This window comes from Ochotona curzoniae, unplaced genomic scaffold (assembly GCF_017591425.1).
Source record: "Ochotona curzoniae isolate NIBS_2020 unplaced genomic scaffold, NIBS_Ocur_1.0 scaffold_274, whole genome shotgun sequence".
NCBI classification, from domain to species: domain Eukaryota; kingdom Metazoa; phylum Chordata; class Mammalia; order Lagomorpha; family Ochotonidae; genus Ochotona; species Ochotona curzoniae.
Window position 1 is genome coordinate 6,474,069 of NW_024467101.1, and position 24,026 is coordinate 6,498,094.

The 24,026-nt window shown below is 49.8% G+C and overlaps 1 protein-coding gene and 3 gene segments (V, D, J or C); 1 reads left to right on the top strand and 3 right to left on the bottom strand.

Moving 5' to 3' along the window:
- Window positions 1-14,301, bottom strand: part of LOC121172083 (immunoglobulin lambda-1 light chain-like) — a 128,006-nt gene extending 113,705 nt beyond the window's left edge. The window contains exons 1-2 of the mRNA XM_041003885.1: window positions 14,210-14,301; window positions 13,805-14,111 (exon numbers count right to left, since the gene is read on the bottom strand). Of these exons, the coding sequence (XP_040859819.1) occupies window positions 13,805-14,111; window positions 14,210-14,255 (353 nt within the window). The 5' untranslated portion in view covers window positions 14,256-14,301. The remainder of the gene's footprint in view (window positions 1-13,804; window positions 14,112-14,209) is intronic.
- A 1,600-nt stretch (window positions 14,302-15,901) lies between these two features.
- On the bottom strand, window positions 15,902-17,726 carry LOC121171872. The segment is given in 3 exon segments: window positions 15,902-15,955; window positions 17,229-17,563; window positions 17,662-17,726. Coding segments are annotated over 3 exon segments (435 nt in total).
- Window positions 17,727-18,779: 1,053 nt separating this feature from the next.
- On the bottom strand, window positions 18,780-21,316 carry LOC121171873. The segment is given in 3 exon segments: window positions 18,780-18,962; window positions 20,788-21,122; window positions 21,225-21,316. Coding segments are annotated over 3 exon segments (564 nt in total).
- Window positions 21,317-23,217: 1,901 nt separating this feature from the next.
- LOC121171874 lies at window positions 23,218-23,856 on the top strand. The segment is given in 2 exon segments: window positions 23,218-23,309; window positions 23,408-23,856. Coding segments are annotated over 2 exon segments (495 nt in total).
- The last annotated feature ends 170 nt before the right edge of the window (window positions 23,857-24,026 follow it).

Sequence of the window (24,026 nt, forward strand, 5' to 3'; positions counted from 1 at the left end):
GATTAAGGCGACCACGATCATCATCTTAGCACTGCGCTCAGGATGCCTGCATCGGACGAGGAGTCTCTGGATCCAGAGAAGCAGCTGGGCATCACGGCACTTTGATGTTTCCGGGAGTCTGAATAGTATCTCAGGAGATATTTGGGAAGTTTTCTGGCACTGGCTAGTGTGAATATATGTGGGAACTCCCAACACTGTAGCCCCAGCTGAGGGTGCAGGTGAGTCTGACAGCTCCATCCAGAGATAAAGGGTAGCATGCCAGCTGATGGAGATAGGCTAGTGGGGGAACCTGCAGACACAGACACAGAGGAGGGGCAGAGTTCAGGGTCCCACTTTTCAGGGGTCTGACCAAGGGATCTGCTGCAGATTGGGACCTGGTTACCCAGGCCTGTGCCTCCCTGTGCACTGAATGAGGAGGAGAGGAAGAGAGGAGGAGAGGAGCCCAGGCCGTGCTGCTCACAGACCTTGAACTCACAATGGGCTGCCTGCCCCAGGCCTCCTTTTCTCTGCCAATGTGCCAGAGGAAGGGCTTCTCATGCAAATGTGTCCCCACCCAGGGACTGACCGGGCTATTCCTCAGCTCTAGGACTGTGATCAGCTCACACTGCAGGCAGGTGGAAGGTGGGAGGGTGACGGTTTGCTTTAATCCCGGGGGCATCCTCAGAGTAAGCACCTGTAAGACAGGTGCTTCTTCAGGGGAGGGAGACACAGATAGATGCTCAGTCCCCATCACTGAGCACGGGGTCCAGCCCTAGGCCAGAGCAGTCCCACAGTGTCCCCTGCTGTCCACAAGGCCAAAACCTCCTCCTGGCCCAGAGTCCCAGGAGAGCAGCTGGTTCTGAAGCTCCCAGGTGCTGTCTCCATTCCACAGCCAGGGTCTGGTATCTAGATCTCGGATGCTGATGCTCCGGGTGCTTCAGAATGACTGACAAGAGCCACTCTTCAGGCTCTCAACTGTTGAGGTGACTTCAATGGTGATTCCTCTTCCTGCCAATACTTTTTAGAAATTGCTACATCTTAATTTCATGTGTTTCCAAACAGAAACAGTTCCCACTGTTCATCACACACCCTCTACTCCAGGCTCTGAAGTCCAGGGAAACCTTAGGAGGAAGACAAGGATTGATCGCAAGCATTTGCTTCTACCAGGCACACACGTCCTAATCTCTGGCCTCATTTAGGCACATTGTTCTCTCCATCGTATGTGTAAAGTCCTAATGTCTGACGTCAGAGCTAATTAGGGTGATATCTATGCGTGGGCATTGAAGAGACTCTGGAAGAAGCTGCGGTGGAGTGCTCATGGAGCCCCAGTGTTGGAATTCAGACCTGATACTCTCCTGAAAACTCACTGCCAGGCGAGAGAGTAACCGGGCAGTCCCCACAGGGCAGCAGGACCTTATGTGGTCTCATCATCACCACGGATATGCTCTTACAATTTGCATATACTTCTAAGAAGGAATAGTGAGACACGCAGTGCTCTTTCTGCAAAGTACATGGCAGAAAAAGAAATGTTTGAGGGACCCGACCTCAGGCTCCCTGGGAGTCATGTGACAGCCCTCACGGTTAGAGAGAACAGTTTTTGTGCCACTTCTCCATTCATCTGTCTCATTGTGCTATCACCGGAACCACAGGTGTAGTCGGCTTCATCCTCAGGCTGGAGGTTGGAGATGGTTAAGTAGTAGTTGGCCCCAGAGCTGGAGCCTGAGAAGCGATCAGGGACTCCGGACCCCTTGGTGAAGCTTCCATCACTGTAAACCAACATCAGGTACCGAGGGGCCTTCCCCGGCTGCTGCTGCAGCCATGCAATTGCATAGTAACTGTGTGCACTGCTCAGGGTGCAGGTGAGCTTGGCCGAGGCTCCCAGGGCGGCAGATGCAGAGGGTGACTGAGTCAGCGTAAATTGGGAGAGGGACCCTGGAAGCATAGACACTCAGTACTGAGACAAATTTATCAAAATAAAGCAGAAAATCAAAATATATGAAAGTTGATGGGCTGCTATGCTGCAACGCTGAGTTTTGTGCCTACCTGTGCAATGCAGGAGGAGGAGAGGAGCCCAGGCCATGATGCTCACAGCTCCTGAGACTCATGGTGGCTGTGCTGCCCCGGGCCTCCTTTTCTCTGCCACTGTGCCAGAGGAGTGGCTGCTCATGCAAATGTGTCTCCACCCAGGGACTGTCAGGTCCTTCCCATGTCATGTAGCTGATCTAAACTCCCACTGCAGGCTGAAGAGAGCGAGGGTTGCTTCACTCAATGGAAGACCCGGAAAGAAGCAGGAGTGAGGCAAGAGGATGACATAGTTCTTTGAACTCTGCCAGGCCTGAGAGCACACAGCTGCTTGTTCCCCATGAGTGGGTACAGATGCCAGCCAGGTGCTCAGCTTTAATTTGTGTGAATGGTTTTCATTGAGCAGCTGTATGGGGACCACAGGGCAGTCCTACAGCATCCCCTGCTGGCCACATGGCAGAAACCATCCCTATAAGGCCCGGAGCCCTGAGGGAGCAGATGGTCTCTGCAGCTCCCGGGCGCTGTCTCCATCCCACAGCCATGCTCTGAGTCTGGATCCTGGGATGCTGATGCTCTGGCTGCCTCCTGTCTCCTCACTCCTGAGCGAGACCCGACCCACGATCCACCTATGTAATTATCACCAAATATTTATTCACATATTCAATTTTTTGAAAGAATAGTTGACAATGACATGAATGAGAGAGAGAGAGAGAGAGAGAGAGAGAGAGATATTTGTGAAAGGCAGGGAGAGAAGACACTCAGATATCTTGCATATCTTCTGTCTTCTCGAATGCCCAAGACAGCCAGTGCCTCCATTTAGTTCTCTAGTGTGGATGGCAATGCCCCATGTGTCTGGGCCATCTCCTACCACTTCCTAGCAGCTTTAGCAGGAGACCTTATCAGGGCAGGACTGATAACGATCCTGAGCACTGATGCAGGTGCTGGTGTCCCGGGAGCCTGCTCAGTCCCCAGCACCTCCTCACCCATCCCGGGTATGGATGTTCTCAGAGCAGGTGGTGCACACCTCGTTCCCCTCTGCTGGAGTGTGAACTGGGAATCTTCTCGCACTGTCACTGCCCTCACACTGAGCCCTCACACTGAGCCCTCACACTGTGCCCTCACACTGTGCTCTCACACTGAGCAATGGCCTCCAGTCGTGTTCACACTAGTTGATTATGTTTCATTTTGTACTTGCTGCTGCTATGTTTGTTGTACGAATGAGACCTTCCAAGATGTACATGGCATCTTCCTGTTTGCAGCCATGGAGCTGACAGTGTGCCATAAGAATGAGAGCCAAACCCAGCCTGCGCACACACTCCCTGCCACTCGCTCACCAGCTTCTTCCTCCTGCCTATCCAAGACAGAGTCATCTCGGCCGTGCCAACACAGCTCGCAGAGCCCATACCTTCTTCCACTTCCTCCACAGAATTTTGGAGGGATTTTTTTTTAAGTTGTGCTTGTTTTTATTCGAAAGGGAGATAAAACAGAGATTTGCAGCATGCTGGTCTCAAATTACTGTGCATATTAACATGTCACGCTGCAGCCGGACACTTAGCCTTATATGTCACAGCACCAGCCTAAGAGGTACCATTTGATTGAACATAACATTTACATGTTCATAATGCAACATTGATGACGTTATGATTCACTCGTGAAAATTTGTACATATTTACATGCAGTCAGTGGGGAGACATACATAGCGGGACTGAAGCAGTGGCAGGATATAAATTGAAGCCAGTCGCCCAAGGTAGAGGACAGTGTCACTCAGTTGTGCTGTTGCTCCTGGCTGTCACCTTACAATCAGGCTACGGTGTAAACTTTAGAAATCACAATCCTGATGTGATTTAGTTCTTTATAGCAAACACTCGAAGATAACATTCCGAGAGAATCAATATGGACGGATGCACTGTGTTCTTAGCTGCACTGAGTGACACTCTGCACTGTTCATTGCTCGGCGTTTAGCCAACAATTCCGCATCTCATTCTGCTAGATGGGAGGGTGCACGTGGCAGGGGAGAGCAGTCCCTAAGTTCCTCATACTTGGAATATTATTCTGCATCATCATAAACCTTGCAGGTCAGTGATACTCTTCTGGCTGATCATCGGAAAGGAGGAGCACAGACATAAAACAAGAGGGACCACATCTGAAACACATTGGTTGCCTGTGGCTGACAACACGGGGTGCTAATAAAGTCCATCTCTCTGAGTGATTCTGTGCTGACAGCACCCTTGAGTACTTGAGGATGTCAGGAGATGCTTTACTCACTGGGATCCTGGGATGAGCCTCTTGCTGACGGATGATCTGGGGGACCCCTTCAGCATCCTCACATCCTACAATGGACTGAAGAAAGATCAGCCCCACGAGTGATACAGCCCCAAATACCCTTGTTCTAACGCTCAAAGACCTTCTTTGGAATGAAGATTGGCCTTTGATGTGATCAAATAGTCGGACGTAGCTGAACCATAAAATATGGGAGAACAACACATCCATATTTTAGGAAAAATAGAGAAATAGTAAATACACAAATCAAAACTAAGCATTCAACAGGACGTACCAAAGAACAGGCATTCCCTTGACCCTACACGGAAAAGCACTGAGTCACCAGTGATGGGGAGTCAGGAACAAGAAGCAAGGCGAGACATCACAGAGGAAAGAAAGGTCCAAGTGTTTTCCTGAGGTTCCTCCTGTGATCCCAGAACGCAGCCACTCGTACAGTGAATGAGTACAAGAAGGAAGGGAGAGAAATATTGGGGAGACGACATGCTCAGCTCACTCACAGCAGCCCTGCATGCAAATCATTGCCCTGACCATCTCAACCCCTTGCTGATCACCACGCAAGTTGCCACACCCTGGTGTGGTATATGTGGTGGTTGTGGGTCTAGAGACCTCTTGGTGTAGAATCGCCGGTGACTTTGAAGGAGGAATCTGCTGTGTTCCAGGGAGCACGGGGCTGAGGCTCCCACCAAGGACCACGCCCTGCGTTCACAGCCCTCCTCTTCACTCCCGGGGCTGACACACAAGCCGCCGGCGCCCCCTGCTGGCCCTGCTGCACACGCACCTGAGTCCGAGGAGTGATGTCACCATGTTGCCTAAGAAGGGACCCCCTAAACAAAGCAGAGGGCTCCCGCACCTTGGAGCCCCTCACCAAGATGTAATCTCCTTCTCGCAATGATGCTCTGGTCCATCAAGTGCTCTCCCTAAAGACTGCGCCCACTGAGTCTCTTCAGTGACAGACACCAGGGGAGGATGAAGGCTTGAGGAACTGGCTTCCCAGGCCATGGTGGACACACACAAGCCTCTGCTGCCTCACACCCACAGCCAGCCTCCTGCACACCAAGCCTTCTTATGTGTCCCCTGATCCTGAGGGTGGGAGGGCTCCATGCAAATCTCTGCCCTCCTGCAGTCTGTCACCAAGCCTCTCATTTAAAATCCTCTTGGGCTCCAGCTGAGAACAAGATTCTGTGGTCCAGTTTGTTGTTTCCTCCCATGAGGACAGTGGAACACCACCTGCTAAGAATAAGGGAAACAGCTGAGAAACTCAAACATCAGCCAAGCACTCAGCGCACAGCGCCCCCTGGTGGATGGCCGTGTGCTTACGCTCTTTCCTTTCCAGTTCTGACATTTCCATTCACCTGCTGGGGATTCTCTGCATCTCACCCTGTGCTCTCCTTAGATTTAAGCATTCCTGTCCCTACAGACAGGCTCTGGGCCACCACCGAAGTTCAGACAATGTCAATCACTTTGTGTTTGGGGAACTGATGTCTATCACAGCTATCCGTTGGAAGATCTGGCCATGCAAATACTCAGCTGAGAGGAAAGTGTGTGGGTGGGTGTGAATTTGAGGAACCTTAGTCAGATCTCAAATCAATCAGTGCCATGAAAGTCTGAATTGGACATGGCCATGGAGAGACCACAGGATCCACTGTCTTTGAAAGACACGTGGAGACTAATTCTACATAATTGGGCATTTATGGGTATACTGCCAACATGTCCAGGGGTCCGACAACCCACCCTCCAGCATGAGATGAGTGGAAATGCAGACTCTATTGCTTCCTATTCATTCACCCAATGCTGTAAATGAAAACCAGCTCTTCCAAATTGGGATGTGGATGTCTTAACTACCAACGATAGTCTGTGCTCCTCAGCATGGGGTTAAGAGGGTGGCATGGTGAGTGAGGGTGAAGCTGCCATCCTCCAATGCTTGCAGCCCAGAAAGGCAGCATTTCATGTCATGCCTGCTCCACTTCTCACCCACATTCCTGCCAGTGAGCCTAGAAGGGCACTGGAAGATGGCCCAAGTACCCGGGTGCCTGCCATCCACCTGGCATACACAGATGGACCTCCTGTGTGAACTTTGGAGGAGTGAACCCACAATGAAAGACTTCTCTCCACGTCCCCTCCACCTCGTACTACTCTGCCTTTCAAATAAGAATTTTAAAGTTCTTAAAACAAATGTTTACTGAACCCACTAACACTCTAGACATTTGCTTTCTGCTCAAGTAAAACATAAAAAACTGACAAAAATGATTCATTTTGAGAGCCAAAATCCAGTGTTCAAACACCACGTGGGAAACTTCCCTATCAACTCTGAGGCCCTGGGCTTGAGTACCATCCATTTTCCAATTCCAGCTTCCTGCAGATGCACACTCCGGAAAACAGGCTACTGAGCCTCCCACTTGTGTCGGTGATATGGATTGGATGCTGGGCTCCTGATTTCAGACTGGCCCAACTCCACTTCTTGCAGGGACCTGGACACAAAACAACCTAATGGAAGGTGTCTCTCTTCCTCTCACTGTCTTCTACTCTTGCTCGCACTCTCTTACTTTGCCTTTCAAGTGATCAGGTAAAAGGGAGAGATGGACTGTCTGGTAGCTTTGATCATATAACTTAGGATTTGGGGAAAATGGCATCACTAAGTTCAGCATGCAAAATGAAAAGGGAAGCACCATGGAAGGAAAGTTGCCAGCATGGCCAGGAAAGGAAAAAGTTAAAGCTGTGTAAGGGTACAGCAAGGAATCACTAGAAAACTGTAGATGAAATAAAGCTGGTTGCTTCATGCTGAAGGAACGGCATCTCAGAACCCTGCAAGGTGTCCTTTCCATTCACAGGCCCTGAGACCTTCCAGGGCAGGAGCATTCCACGGAGCCTCCACGGAGCTGTCTGTGGGCATTGTGTCCAATGACATTCCCTGAAAAATCAGAGCTACAATGGCTAGAGTGGCACTCATCCAATGCCAGGAACCAGGTGCTTCTTTCTGCGTCTTCCTCCTGAATGTAGGGACCAAGCACTGGGTCCATCCTCAGCTGCTTTCCCAGTCACCAGCAGAGAACTGGAGAGGAAGTGGAGTAGCCACAACAGAAACCAGAACCCATATGTGATATTGGCACCACAGGCAGGGGCTGAGCCCACTTTGCCATGACAGTACCCCCAAAATATTTGTTACAGAACTTCATTTCTATGGGTTTTTTATTTGTAATAGTAAAGTTAGCAGCTCATTTAACTTGAGATTTTACATGACTACATTCTTGCCTATTTTGGTTTTATTTTTTTGTAAATATAAACACGAGAAGCAGGATAACGATAAAAGCAGAGAAAGGTTCTTCCATGTCCTGATGAAAACCAAACAGCCACAACGACAAGGGCTGTGCCAAAGCCAGAAATGAGTGCTTCCCACCTGGACGCAAGGGGCCCAGCTACCAACGCCATCGACTGCTACTTTACCAGGAACAGAAATAGGAAGCTGAGTATCCTACTAGAGCAACCTAGACCAGAACCAGCAGGCCCATGGGATGCCCAAATCACAGGTGGTACTGAACCCACATGAGTGTAGAAGTGGGCTGGGAATCTAGGTTCTCAGATCATCATCTGTAAATTAGAAGGTTAATTGCAGTGCACACACACATTCTAAAAAAAAAACACAAATAAACAAACATACAACACCAGCAGACAGCCCAGTCCATCCAGCAAGCAGACAGCATCCAGGCCAGCTAGAGGTCCTGGTGACACACACTCACTTTGGCCCAGCAGCAGTCACATGGCCCGGCTCATAGGGACCTGGAGTCTGGCAGGCAATGGCATCGGCCAGCGAACTGGACAAGGAGCCCCTCAACATGCTGGAGCCTCTGTCTGTGGATGGGATGATGTGTTGGCTTCTGCCAAATGCTCAGACACCACAGCAAAGCCAGACGAACAAGCAACAAGCAGACACACATGGCACATACACACACAGGCTAAGAAGCTCCAGTTAGTAACACACAAACCTGCAGAGCCACGAATACACTAACAAACTCAGAATACTAACCTTCCACAAAACCAGTGAGAGGAAAAGAAAACAGAAGCTGGGAAAACAATTGTTGAAGAAAATAACTTCACAAAGATTGACATTGACACAGAAATAGAGAGGAAGAAATTCTGGAAATGAACTCAATGTCCCTGTTTTGAAGCAAAACTTTTCCAGAAAGAGATCAGATCATGCTTCAAAACATGTGAAGGGAACTTTGTATCTGTGCAGGGTCAGGGAGAGTAAGCTAAAGGAATTTTTAATGGCAAATTGCAACCCATGCAAGCAAGAAAGACAGCTGAAAGGGCAACCCTCCCTGATCGGGACATGTGGAGGACAGACCAAGAGTAGGGTGCCTGAGTGAGTTTTTGTCTCACTTCCCCGTGGGGCTGGAGCACTGTGTAATTAGTACTGCTATCAGCAGACTGACAGTAGTAGTCAGCCTCGTCCTCAGCCTGCAGCCCAGAGATGGTCAGGGAGGCAGAGTTGGACGAGCTGTCGATGGAGCCAGAGAACCGCTCAGGAACTCCTGAGTGTCTCTCAGCATCACCATAGATCAGTAGTGTGGGAGCCCTGCCTGGAAGCTGCTGGTACCAGTACACATAGTAACCCGCTATATCACCACTGCTGCGTGTGCAGGAAATGGAGACCGTCTCCCCCAGTGACCCTGACACAGACTGAGGCTGAGAAAGCACAACCTGGGCCCAGGAACCTGCAAGAGAAAAGTCAGAGATCAGTGAGGATGGGCATGACCCATCTTCATGGACAGCCAGCAGCACCTCCCGCCAGAACACTCCTGCAGGAAGCCACCTGTGCAGTGAGCAAGAAGGGCGAGGAGGAGCACGGTCCAGGCCATGGTGGACACACACAAGCCTCTGCTGCCTCACACCCGCAGCCAGCCTGCTGCACACCAAGCCTTCTTATGTGTCCCCTGCTTCTGAGGGTGGGAGGGCTCCATGCAAATCTCTGCCCTTTGGGGGCTGACAAAGGTCCCTTCCTTTAGCTTCCTCTTGGCTTCAGCCTAACTGAACACTTCTGTGGGTGAGGCTGTTTTCCTCCTTAAGTGCACAGGGACAACACCTGCTAGGTCTAAGGGAAACAGCTGAGAAAGCACAGCAGCCACCAGCGCCCCCTGGTGGATGTCCCGTCACTCTCTCCCATTCCTTCCCTCTCCCTGTGCTCACTGGGGACCTTTCCATTCAGGGCTGGGGATGTTTCCTGCTCAGCATCCCGTGCCCATGTCCATCGGGACAGGCCGTGAGCCACCACCGAGGCTCAGACAATGTCAATCACTTTGTGTTTGGGGAACTGATGGATATCACAGCACGAATGAGAGAAAAGAAGGATTTTTCACCACTGGAACATCTGAACATGCAAAGCCTCTGCAGAGAGAGGAAAGGCTCTGGGTGCCTGTGAATCTGGGAAACCTTCGTCAGATCTCAAATCATTAATGCCATGAAGGTCTGAATTGGACATGCCCGTGGAGTGTCCACAGTTCCACTGTTTGAAAGAGGCTGGGAGAGTAATTCTGCATAGCTGGTCATGCATCCCATCTATTGGTGCACTCAAGGGAAAGGTCAATATTAGAGTTGAGGTCACTCCATTTTGGGGGATGAGTGCACTATTCCTACTTTTTCTTGACGTGGAAGCATCTGAAGGCAGGTGTGTGGGTCCCAGCGTTGTTTCCAATCCCAACTTCCTGCAAATGCACTCCATGGGCAGCAGAAGACACTCCCTGGCTCCTGGATTGAAGACATGGGTAGGATCTGGGCTCCAGGGTAAATGCTGGCCTAAACCCAATAGCTGCTGCTGTTTGGTTTCTTTTATTCCTGTGCACTACTGTTTGGGAGTAATGGCATCACCAAAAGGCAACATGCATAATGAAAAATGGAGCAGACAAGGGAGATTTGGAAAGTTCCCAAGCTGGCCATTCTGGAAAGGAGTCAGAAAAGCAGTGTAAGTGCACAGCAAGAAATCCACAGAGCAGTGAGGAGAAACAACACAGAGTCTACCGCGGCTGGGCTAGGTGAAGCAGGAATAGGAACTTTATCCAGGTCCCACATGGTGGCAAGAACCCGAGTACTTACCCCATCCTCTGGTACTTTCCCAGAACATAAACAGAAAGCAGAATGCCAAGAGGAGCAGCTAAGACTAGAGCCTGCATTAACATGGGATGCCCAAATCACTGGTGGCACTGAGCCCACTCTGCCCCTTGAGGACCCTGTTTGAGGAATTCCAATCACATTGGCGTTAGGTTATCCTCTGCTGCTGCCGTCTCTGTCACGTTGGTTGACCCAGAAAGACATGGCAATGGTATAAGTATCAGCTTATTGAACATTATATATGAGTGTGTGTGTTTCTGAGAAGAAAATGTATTTACATTGGATCACACTGCATACCTGCACTGTGGACTCAGGTTAGATAGTAGAGGTGGGAAGGGGGTCACTGCCCAGGCTGTGTGCCTAGTGCTTCAACAGGAAATTCAGGATTCAGCAAGAGACAGCAGCAAGTGAATGAAGAAGATGTTGACAAGCCTTTTCAGTGTCAGGAAATCCATTTTCAGACAGACCCTGCTGAAGTGGCCAGGTGATCTTTTCTGACATGCTGAAAGCAGCCTCCCCTCGGTCCTAGCTGGAGGTGTTCCCTGCACAGCATCCTGAGCCTGCTGCACATTTCAAACTTCACATCCATCCAGACAGGCTCTCTCACACCACCAAAGTTCAGGCATTTTGGATCACAGCAAAAATGAGAGGTCAGATCGCTATTTCGGCACATGAACATCTGGCCAAGAAAAGATTAGACAGAATGTGAAAGAGTCAGAGTGCTGTGACTATAAAAATAAATCAATAAAAATAAACTGGATCAGATCTCATAATCAGAAAATGCCATAAAGGTCTGAAATAGGACATGACCATGGAGGGTCCAAAGGACCCGATGACTTTGGAAGAAGCTAGGAAAGAGACTCGACATGGCTGCCAAGGCATCCCATTTTCCATTCAGTCAAAGAAAGGTCAACAGTAAGCTTTCTCCATGTTGTGGGACACTGGAGAGTGTCTACTTCTATTTTTTCTTGGAATCATCTAGAGCTGAGTTTGAACCTTTTCCTGGAGGGGAAGTGAGATTATACTTGGTGATCTCATGGTAGGACCAATAGCAAGTGGAGATTCTGTGACCACCACGAGGTCCTGGGAGAGCATCTGCAGATGTCCATCGCCAGTGCAAACACAGTCATGGCCTTTGGGGCCACAGCCACCATGACATCCTTGCTTGATGAGCCTGACTGGGTTGGGGTTCCCACTAGTGAGTCCGGGGGCTAAAGTCGGGGCTGTGTTCTGGTCTGGACACGGCTGCAGTCTCCCTTGGCACAAATGTGGACTGGGACTGGACGCACCAGGCTGGGCAAGACTCCAGTACCATATGGTGCTCTGGAGGACCAGGGTAGATATAGAATGGACTAGGCTAGGTCTCTGCCCCTACTGAGCCATGTGTAAGTTGTGTCTGGGTATGGACAAGCCTTGGCTAGGCTGAAACATTCAATAGTAAGAACCAGAATGGGTTGAAGGCCAGTCAGGAAAGGCCACTGTTCCTGCTAGGACAGGAAGTGAACTAAGTAGGGCTGGTTCATGAACCCTCCGGTGCGCACAAGATCTGGTATTGAGAGGGGTTCTGATGGAGGAACCTGTGCAACGCCTCTGGAGGACATAGTCTGTGCAGGTGAGTGCAAGAACCCTGATAGGGAGCAGTCCAGACCAGGCCAGGGAACGGTACCCTCAGCATACATTTGGCATAGGTCGGTGGCAGACCAGGCTGAACCAGTTCACATCACCCACTGACAAATCTGAGCACCAGAACAGAGTGTGGGTAGGGCCAGGTATGGTCACATCACATACCAGTACATATTACGGCTGGGATTGGATGCCTGCTGGACTGGGCTAGGTTATAACCCTCACCAGTGTCAGTTGGAATTGGGGGTGGCCTGGGCCGGGCCAGGGTACAACACCCACTGGCAAATGCCAAGGTGAGGTGGGCTGTACCAAACTGGGCCGCAGTGCCCAACCAACACACATGAGACCCGGGAGGCAGGGGACAAACCGGTAGGGGGAATGTGGAGGGCTCCCCTGCTGGACCACCATTCCCACTGGAGAGCGTGAGCTGGGATGGGGCAGACCAGACCAGGCAGGGCTACAACATCTGTGGGCCACATGAGCTAGATCAGGGAAAAGTTAGGCTGGGCTGATTGTTCCTACTTGTGCAAGCATAAATTAGAGAGGGTGAGGGTTGGATGGGCTTTGCCACAGCATCAGCTGGCAGAGGCTGGCACTAGAGCCTAATCCTGTCAAGTTAAACCACAGAACCACCTGGAGAGTGCATAATCCGGGAGTGGAAATGGCCTAGGATGGAAATAGTGGGCGCCTTCCTCTTGAATTATCACTGCCACTGGAGAGCATGAATATCAGGATCAGGACAGGGGTGGCTAGACAGAACAACACCCACCAGTATGCGTGTGGGCTGGATAATAGGACAGATTGGGTTGTACTAGGCTTCAATGCCCATTGACATATACAAGAGCTAAATGGGATGTGAGACAGACTGAACAAGTCTACGGTACATACTGGCATACATGGGAACCAGGGTAGGGGGCAGGCCTAGTGAAAGTTATGGGGAGTCATCCCAACTAGGCTGCAGCTTCCACTGGCTTGCTTGAGGGCTGAGTCTGAAGTGGACAGGATCAGGCTGGACTACAACAACCATTAGTTTGCATGGAAGACAGGACTGGAAACAGAACTGACCCAGCAAGTGCAACGACCAGCATATGCATAAGCTGATTGGGGTGATGGACTGTGCCAAACCCTGAACTGGCAAGCACACACAAGAATCAGGTCTGGGATCACTTCAGACAAAGTTTTTCTGGGGATCCTTGCTGATCTCAGAACCCCAACCATGAAGAGACTATGTCAGCAGTGGATTCCAGAGAGATTTCATCACTCTTGGAATGGCAAGATTGGCAGCAATTCAGAACTGTTGAGTTATCAAAACTGCATGAGCAGGACCCTCAGAGCATGCCCCACGTTGGGGGCCCTGGGAAGGGTGGGAGGCTGGGTGGGGCTTTTACCTTTATCTCTTCACTTACCCTGGATAGAGAAAAAAAAATATGACTGTGGAAACAATGGTATTATCCATTTTCCTGTATCCATTGACTCCCTGTGCCCTAATCGACTATGCATGGATTACCAAAATAAAAGAATTATTAAAAATAAATTATTTAAGAGAGTAAGCAAACTCTGGAAAAGAATTCCATGACCCTGTGTTTCTACCAATCTCTTCATGTATCAAAACGCATGAAGGGAAATTTGCATTCGTGCGACTAAAAAAAGGAATAATTGATTAAAAATTGTAACATTAGCATGCAAAAGCAGAACCAAAAATGGTATCCTCCCTGATCAGAACAGTTGACTTTACACACAGGACTGATGTGCCTGAGTGAGTTTTTGTCTCACTTCCCCGTAGGGCTGGAGCACTGTGTAACTACCACTATCATAAGACTGACAGTAGTAGTCAGCCTCGTCCTCAGCCTGCAGCCCAGAGATGGTCAGGGAGGCAGAGTTGGACGAGCTGTCGATGGAGCCAGAGAACCGCTCAGGAACCCCCGAGGGCCTCCGATTATCACCATAGATCACTGTGGTGGGTGCTTTGCCTGGGAGCTGCTGGTACCAGTGCACAAAGTCATCCCCAATGTTACCACTGCTGCGTGTGCAGGAAATGGAGACCGTCTCCCCCAGTGACCCTGACACAGACTGAGGCTGAGTGAACACAACCTGGGCCCAGGAACCTGCAAGAGAAAAATCAGAGATCAGTGAGGATGGGCATGACCCATCTTCATGGACAGCCAGCAGCACCTCCCGCCAGAACACTCCTGCAGGAAGCCACCTGCGCAGTGAGCAAGAAGGGCGAGGAGGAGCACGGTCCAGGCCATGGTGGACACACACAAGCCTCTGCTGCCTCACACCCACAGCCAGCCTGCTGCACACCAAGCCTTCTTATGTGTCCCCTGCTTCTGAGGGTGGGAGGGCTCCATGCAAATCTCTGCCCTTTTGCAGGCTGACAAAGGCCCCCTCCTTTAGCTTCCTCTTGGCCTCCAACTAGGACAAGATTCTCAGGGTGAGGCTGTGGTTTTCTCTTGAGGATACAGGGACACCTCCTGCTAGTGGTAAGGGAAACAGCTACAAAATGCCAAACCTGGACCAAGTCCCAAGATGACCGCGCCCCCTGGTGGATGGCACAGGTGCATAGCATCCTGTGCCTGCTGTGCCTTTCAACCCTCATGTCCCTGCCAGCCTTCTCTGCCCCAGCAACGAAATTCAGGCGATTTGAATGACTTTTTGTTTGGAGGAAATGGTGGGCATTACAGCAAGAATGAGAGAAAAGGGTTTTTTTTTCACCCATAAAACATCCAGCCGCGAACATCTACAGAGAGAGGAAAGTGTTGCAGTGGGTATGAATCTAGCACAACTTAATCAAATCTCACGCCAATCAGTTCTATAAAGGCCCATAACAGGACATTGCCTTGGTGGGGCCACAGGGCCACATGCAATTTTAAGAGGCTGGGAGAGAGACTCGACATGACTGGTCATTTTGCGGTAAGGTTGATATCCACTTGGGCTTTTTGCGTGTCGTGCACCAGTGGGGTGTTCCTAATTTCGTTTTGACTTGACATTATCTGAAGGCAAGTTTGAGTCCCAGCTATGTTTGCAAATCTAGCTTCAAGCAAATCACACGACAGGCAACTGAGGTCACTCCTGCCTCCTCTATTGGAGATAAGGATATGGTTCATTTGGAAACATCACAGCCTGATCAAGAACGTGGGAATTCAAGGCTGTGTGCAAGGGTGCTACAGAGCAATCCCTAGACCTGTGAGAATAACACAGGGACAGTTGCTCTGCACTGAGACAATGGGCATCTCAGAACTCTACAGGGTGGCTCTCCCCATCACAGGCACAGAGACCTTTGTGACATGGAGGCCCCAGGGTGCTCCACGTGGGCTTGCTGCCCAAAGTCACTCTCAGGAGTCAGCTGGCAAGACTGACCTTTCAGTTGACTGCAGCTGGGACTCAAGCTGGCCCAGTCACAGCTCCTGCAGCAGGCTTGGTGCTGTCTGTGGAATGCTGATGTTACAGGTGTGCAGATCGCAAGAGTTAGGAGGTTGTGGCAGCCACCAACGAGGTAACATCATCCCCTAATCCCAATGGGTGCCACTTTGTCCGTGAAAATGTTTCTACTGCTCTATGTGCTCTTGTTATTTCCATGCACGGATTCACTCCCAAACAGCCACAATGACCAGGGCTGGGCTAGCATAAAGCCAGGAATGAGGCGCCTCATCCAGGCTTCACACATGATAGCAGGATCCCAAGCATTTTTACCATCCTTTGTGAGTTTTCCAGAACATAAACTGGAGCTGAATTCAAAGCAGAGCATCCATGAAAAAAAAAATTGTGCTCATATGGGATGCCCAACTGGTTACACTGATCCCACTCAGCCAGTGCATGGGCTGCTACTTCCACAATTTCTTTTGCATTTGCACAGCAAATGCCATCTGGGCAATGATGCCTCATAAAGCCATGATCATGGTTTATTTCTCAGATTATTAAATATTGTGTGTTGTGTGAGTGTGAACTTCTGAGAAAAAAGACAAGACACTTTACGTTAGATCACAGCAAATATCTGTACTCTGTATTGCAGGATAGAAAAGAGAAGTGTGGAGGTGTGCGCCCAAGGCCATCTGCTACGTGTTTTAGCAGGACTCTCAGGACTCAAAATGTGACAACAGTAAATGAACAAAAATGATTTGGTGAAATGTTTGCTTTTTCCCATGGCTCAAAATCATTCCAGACAGACCCTGCTAGCATGGCCGAGTCCGTCGTGCTTTCTGACACACCTGGAAGCAGCAGGTCCTGCTCCTCATCACTGTCTCTCAGGAAATAGAAGGCACCAGACAAGGGACTCTGCCCATCTACATGTGAGCAGGCGCAGTGTCAGTGTCAGGTGTGGCTCATTCTAGACCATGGCTGGCATCAGAAGAAGGGTTCTTCTAGCATCAACAGACTCAGGCAGTGATCTCAGACGAGTGGACTCCCTTGCCCATGGTGTGGTTCCTGAGCTTTTGCCATGGTCACTTCCTGGCAATCATCTGGCAAGGCACCCTGCTCTGCAGCTGAAACTCTAGCTGGGCTCAAGACTTGCAGAGACCCAAGTCTTGAGCCGCTCTTCTGCTTTCCTAGGCCATAAGCAGGGAACTGGTAGGAAGTGGAGCAGATGGGACCCTAAAGACTGGAAGGCAATGCCACCAGCCTGGGAGCTTCACAGGTGCAGTTCTCAACAATCTGAAGCCAGCTTCTCAGAATGGGCTGATGTGTTTGCTTCTGCCAGATGCTCGGCAACCACAGTAAAGTTGACTGCATAATGAGAAAGACAAACAGGACACCAAACACACACACACACACACACACACACACACACACACACTAACACAATCACACATACATACTAATAAAGCTCCAATAACTAAAGCACAACAACCTGGAGATGAAGAACACCTGGAAACATTCAAAGTTAAAATCTTCAGGAAATCAGCGAGATTTTGAAAAGAATAGAAATAGAAAATGAAGCTTGAGTAACAATCTGATCATAATAATTTCACAAAAAATGTGTACATCATTGACACAGGATGGAGCAGAGCAAACTCTGAGAGTGAATTTCATGACCCTGTGTTTCTATCAACCTGTTCATACATGAAAACATGTAATGTGAAATTAGTGTCTGTGGGATTAAAAAAAAAGAAATATGTTTAAATGAAAGTTGTAACTATCATATGCAAAAAAGGCATCTTCGCTGACAGGTGCTGCGGAGCCCAGCTGCAGCGCTGGTTTGGCCTGGAGAGACTTTGTCTCACTTCTCCATACGGTTCAAGCACTGTGGGATAATAATTCATCTCATAAGAGAGACAGTAGTAGTCAGCCTCGTCCTCAGCCTGCAGCCCAGAGATGGTCATGGAAGCAGAGTTGGACGAGCTGTCGATGGAGCCAGAGAACCGCTCAGGAACTCCTGAGGCTCTCTGATCATCATTATAGATCAGGAGTGTGGGTGCCCTGCCTGGGAGCTGCTGGTACCAGGACATGTAGGAACTCGTAATGTCACCACCATTGCGTGTGCAGGAAATGGAGACCGTCTCCCCCAGTGACCCCAACACAGACTGAGGCTGAGTGAACACAACCTGGGCCCAGGAACCTGCAAGAGAAAAGTCAGAGATCAGTGAGGATGGGCATGACCCATCTTCATGGACAGCCAGCAGCACCTCCCGCCAGAACACTCCTGCAGGAAGCCACCTGCGCAGTGAGCAAGAAGGGCGAGGAGGAGCACGGTCCAGGCCATGGTGGACACACACAAGCCTCTGCTGTCTCACACCCACAGCCAGCCTCCTGCACACCAAGCCTTCTTATGTGTCCCCTGCTTCTGAGGGTGGGAGGGCTCCATGCAAATCTCTGCCCTCCCGCAGTCTGTCACCAGCCTCTCATTTAAAATCCTCTTGGGCTCCAGCTGAGAATAAGATTCTGTGGTCCAGTTTGTTGTTTCCTCCCATGAGGACAGTGGAACACCACCTGCTAAGAATAAGGGAAACAGCTGAAAAACGCAAACATCAGCCAAGCGCTTAGCTGACAGCGCCCCCTGGTGGATGGCCGTGTGCTCAGGCTCTTTCCTTCCCAGTTCTCATTCCTGACATTTCCATTCACCTGCTGGTGGTTCTCTGCACCCCATCCTGTGAGCACCGGATCATAAACTGTCATAACCATCCTATTGGCTCTGTGCCACCACTGAGGTTCAGGCGTTTTGATACACTTTGTGTTCGGGGAAATGATGGCTATCACAGCAACAATGAGAGGAAAGAAGATTTTTGGAGAACATATGACCAAAGACTATGGAGAGAGGAAAGACTCAGGATGGGAGTGACTCTAAAAAAATTGAATCAGATCTCATCATCAATAAGGGCCATAAAGTCTGAAATAGGACACGGCTAGGGAGCGTCCATACGACCCGATGACTTTGAAAGAGGCCAGGAGAGAAAGACTACTGCTTGTCTGCTCTGCATCCCATCTATGTGTGCCATCGGGAGATATGTCAACATGCAAATGAGGTTTCTCCATTCTGTGGACCAGTTAAAAGAGCACAAACTTCCGTGTTGTCAGAGTTGAGTTGCGGGAAGCTTTTGTTTTCTCTCCTGAGGGCACAGGAGTAAAAGAAACAGAAAACACCAATTCCAGCTTCGTGCAGATGCACACTCCGGAAGAGAGGTGGCTGAGCCTGCCACATGTGTTGGAGATGTGGATTGGATGCTGGGCTCCCGCTGACAGCCGGGCCCAACTCCAATTCTTACAGGGACCTGGACACCAAAACAAGCCAATGGGAGAAAGCTCTGTTCCTCTCAATGTCATCTACTTCCTTGCTCTCACTCTTTCACTCTGCATTTCAAGTGGGCACGTTCAAAGAGGAAATCAACTGAGGTGTCACATTCAGGCTGCTGCTTGGTGCCTTTAGTCATGTAGAGTAGATTGCTGAGCAAAGGCATTACCCAAAGCCAGCAGACACACTGAATATCAGAGAACAACAGGAAAGCTGGAATCGTGCTAACCTGACCAGGAAAGGAGGAAATCAAAGCTGAGTGAGGGTACAGCAGAGGAACCACCACACCCGTGCAGAGGAAAGACAGCGGGTTACTTCATGCTGAGGCAATGGGCATTGCAGTATGGTGCAAGGTGCCTCATCCCATTGCAGGCCCAGAGACCTTCCAGGGCAGGAGAGATTCATGGAGCCCCCAGGGAGGTGTCGGTGAGCATTCTGTCCAACCACACTCCCTGTAATCATAGCTGCAATGGCTACAATTGGACTCATCCAAAGCCAGAAGTCAGGAGCTTCCTTGTAAATTCAGGCACACAGTCACTGGGGCCAAACTCTGCTGCTTTCCCAGTCACCGGCAGAGAACTGGAGAGGACGTGGAGTAGGCAGAACAGAAACCAGAAACCATATGGAATATTGGCTCCAATGCAGAAGCTGAGGCTACTTGTTCATGACAGTGGCCCAAATAAAAAACAGTTACAAGACTGCATTTCTTTTATTATTATTATTATATTTTGACAATCTTTACATAGTTAATTAGGGTAAAAAGTTTCAAGGGCTACGGGAAAGTGGGTAAGACTATTATTTTTTTCCATATTGTTTCCTTCATGTTTAAAAGGGGGCATTAAGGGAGAAGGTCCACCCAATTTCCCACCCTCCCCAGGTCCCGGAAGACTGCATTTCTATGGGCTTTTATTTTTAATGTTAAGGTAAGCAAACATTTAATTTGAAATTTTACATAAACACATTCTTGCCTATTTTGGTTTTATTTATTTGTAAATGTAAACATGGGAAGAAGGATAGAGAAAAAAAAGTAGAGAAAGGTTCTTCCACATTCTGATGACTTCCCAACAGCTGCAACGACAAGGGCTGTGCCAAAGCCAGAAGTGAGTGCTTCCCATCTTGTGGCAAAGAGCCCAGCTACTGACACCATCTTCTGCTACTTTACCAGACACAGAAATAGGAAGCTGGATTTCCTAGTGGAGCAATCAAGACCAGAACCAGCAGACACATGAGATGCCCAAATAGCAGGTGACACTGAACACACGTGAGTTGAGAAGTGTGCCAGGAAACCCAGGTTCTCAGGCCATCGTCTGCAGACCCTAAGGGGATCATCAGTGCACACACACATTCTGAAAAAGAAACACCAGCAGACAGCCCAGTCCATCCAGCAAGCAGACAGCATCCAGGCCAGCTAGAGGTCCTGGTGCCACACACCCACTTCGACCAGCAGCAGCCACATGGCCCGGCTCACAGGGAGCCCCTCAACATGCTGGAGCCTCTGTCTGTGGATGGGATGATGTGTTGGCTTCTGCCAAATGCTCAGACACCACAGCAAAGCCAGACGAGCAAGCAGCAAGCAGACACACATGGCACATACACACACAGGCTAAGAAGCTCCAGTTAGTAACACACAAACCTGCAGAGCCACGAATACACTAACAAACTCAAATACTAACCTTCCACAAAGCCAGTGAGTGAGAGGAAAAGAAAACAGAATCAAGTGAAGCTGGGAAAACAACTTTTGAGCAAAATAATTTAAATAATTTAAAAAATATATATACATTGACAAAAATGTAATCATAGAGGAACAAATATTAAAAAATCCAATTTTCTTGTTTTGAAATAAATCTTTTCGAGAAACAGATCAGATCATGCATCAAAACATGTGAAAGGAAATTTGTATCTGTGCAGGGTCAGGGAGGGTAAACTAAAGGAATTTTTAATGGCAAATTGCAACCCATGCAAGCAAGAAAGACAGCTGAAAGGGCAACCCTCCCTGATGGGGACATGTGGAGGACAGACCAAGAGTAGGGTGCCTGGGTGAGTTTTTGTCTCACTTCCCCGTGGGGCTGGAGCACTGTGGGATGAACACTGTCATCATACGACTGACAGTAGTAGTCAGCCTCGTCCTCAGCCTGCAGCCCAGAGATGGTCAGGGAGGCAGAGTTGGACGACTTGTCGATGGAGCCAGAGAACCGCTCAGGAACCCCCAAGGGCCTCTGATCATTCTTATAGATCACTGTGGTGGGTGCTTTGCCTGGGAGCTGCTGGTACCAGGATACAAAATAACTCCCAATGCCACCACCATTGCGGCTGCAGGAAATGGAGACCGTCTCCCCCAGTGACCCTGACTTAGACTGAGGCTGAGAAAGCACAAACTGGGCCCAGGAACCTGCAAGAGAAAAGTCAGACAGAGATCAGTGAGGATGGGCATGACCCATCTTCATGAAGAGCCAGCAGCACCTCCCGCCAGAACACTCCTGCAGGAAGCCACCTGCGCAGTGAGCAAGAAGGGCGAGGAGGAGCACGGTCCAGGCCATGGTGGACACACACAAGCCTCTGCTGCCTCACACCCACAGCCAGCCTCCTGCACACCAAGCCTTCTTATGTGTCCCCTGCTTCTGAGGGTGGGAGGGCTCCATGCAAATCTCTGCCCTTTGGTGGCTATGACAAGCCCTCTTTGAACATTTGTTTAGTCTCCAATGAGAACAGAAGGTCAGCATAGGAGGCCTTTGTTTGCTCCCGTGAGGGCACAGATATACCACCTGCTGCTAGGGGCGAGAGAAACAGCCAAGTGCCAAGCAACAGTAGGTTCATTGCGACAGCGCCCCCTGGTGGAAGGCAGTGGTGCTCGGGCCTCCTTTTTTCCATATCCTCACCCTTGATTTTTAAATTCAGAAGCTGCGGGTTTTTTTGGTGTTTTTTTTTTCTGCACCCCAATCTGTGCTTACCATAGATTTAAACCTTCCTAACCATCCTACAAAGTCTGCACCATCTCTGAAGTTCTGGCATTCTGATCACTCTATTTTTAGAAGATGATGGATTTCACAGCAAGGATGGGAGGAAAAGGAGATTTCACCACGAGAAGATCCAAACAGGCACAATTTAAGAGAGTGGAAAGGCTCAGGGTGGGCAGGATTCTAAAAAAAAAAAAAACTTGATCAGACCTCATCATCAATAAGATAAGTGCCATAAAGGTGTGACGTAAGACATGGCCGTGGAGAATCCACAGTTTCGACTGTTTTTGAAAGAGTCTAGAAGACTCTGCATAGCTGGTCATGCATCCCATCAATGGGGGCTACCTCAGGCACTGCAGTCGCTGCCATGATGCCTCATAAAGCCATGAAGAGGGTCTGTTTCTCAGATTATTACACAGCATGTGTCTGTGTGTTTGAACTTCTGAGACAAAAAGACCCTTTACATTGGATCACACCAAATATCATATGATAGAAAGGAGAGGTGGGAGGTGGTAGCCTCGGGCAGCTCCGGCTTTATGCTGGGGCTGGGGACTCTCCCTACCGGGTCAGACAGCTGCCCTGCGTGGCTCCGGTGCCAATGCCACTGGGCATTGCCCTAGCTCGACCTGCCAGGGCACTTGAACTTATGGATTTGCAGGGCATTTGGGGGATCACAGAGCTGTGGGTGAGTGATGACCTGAGGGTTCATACCCAGGTGAAGAATTACTGCTGAGGGACTTTCATAGATAAGGCTACCGTATGTGTAGGTGTGTGAGGGGCTGAGACCAAATGGCTTGGATGGAGGAACAGGACAGCCTTTAAGGGTCAAACTGATGGACCAACACACGTGGGAGACCTGAACTGGGGTTGTTTGCATAGACCATCACTGAGGCGCCATTCACTAGCATACACTTAAGCTAAGGCTGGGGACTACTAGGCATTGCAAGATCACATTACCCACCAGGGAGAGTCGGAACAGGGGACAGATGATGTTAGGATGGGCCATGACAATAACCAGCAAGTGAGATAAGTGGCTGCCTAAGAAGGGAGAGTGTCTCTGGGTGCATTGCCTGCTGCACAGCAACCCTACACAAATGACAGGGCTCCTGCACTCTGGAACTCCTCACCAAGAGCTAACCGACTTCACACAACACATCCTTTCTTGTGTTGAGAATTCTCCCTAAACACAGTGTCCCCTGACTCTCTTTCGGTGGCTATATTACTGGAGAGTGAAGGTTGGGAGATTAGGCTTGCCACGATGCCATCTGCAGACCCTTAAGCTAACTCTTACTCCAGTATCTACACTCCAAGGAAAATACCCACAAACAGGCCAGTCCACCCAGCAAGAAGAAAAAATCCAGATCAAACAGATGTCCTGGAAACACAGTCTCCTGGACAGAATCTTGTTCTCAACTGGTGCCCAAGAGGAAGTTAAGCAAAGGTCTGTGACAGCCCACAAAAGGCAGAGATTTGCATGGAGCCCTCCCACCCTCAGAAGCAGGGGACACATAAGAAGGCTTGGTGTGCAGCAGGCTGGCTGTGGGTGTGAGGCAGCAGAGGCTTGTGTGTGTCCACCATGGCCTGGACCGTGCTCCTCCTCGCCCTTCTTGCTCACTGCGCAGGTGGCTTCCTGCAGGAGTGTTCTGGCGGGAGGTGCTGCTGGCTGTCCATGAAGATGGGTCATGCCCATCCTCACTGATCTCTGACTTTTCTCTTGCAGGTTCCTGGGCCCAGGTTGTGTTCACTCAGCCTCAGTCTGTGTCGGGGTCACTGGGGGAGACGGTCTCCATTTCCTGCACCCCCAGCAGTGGTGACATTAACGATGCATATGTGTCCTGGTACCAGCAGCTCCCAGGCAGGGCTCCCACACTCGTGATCTATGATGATGATCAGAGAGCCTCGGGGGTTCCTGAGCGGTTCTCTGGCTCCATCGACAGCTCGTCCAACTCTGCCTCCCTGACCATCTCTGGGCTGCAGGCTGAGGACGAGGCTGACTACTTCTGTCAGTCTTATGATAGTGGTAGTTACACAGTGCTCCAGCCCTACGGGGAAGTGAGACAAAAACTCACCCAGGCAGCCCACTCTTCGTCTCCTGTCATCTGTTCTCCATTAGTGAGGGTGGCACTTTTGGGTGTCCTTGTTGCATGTATGAGCAGAAATTTGCTTTAGCTTCTTCTTTCTGCCCACGTGCAGATGCAAAATTCCCTTCACATGTTTTGAGGCATGATCTGATCTCTTTCTGGAAAAGTTTTGCTTCAAAACAGGGACATTGAGCTCATTTCCAGAATTTCTTCCTCTCTATTTTTGTGTCAATGTGCACCTTTGTGAAATGATTTTTC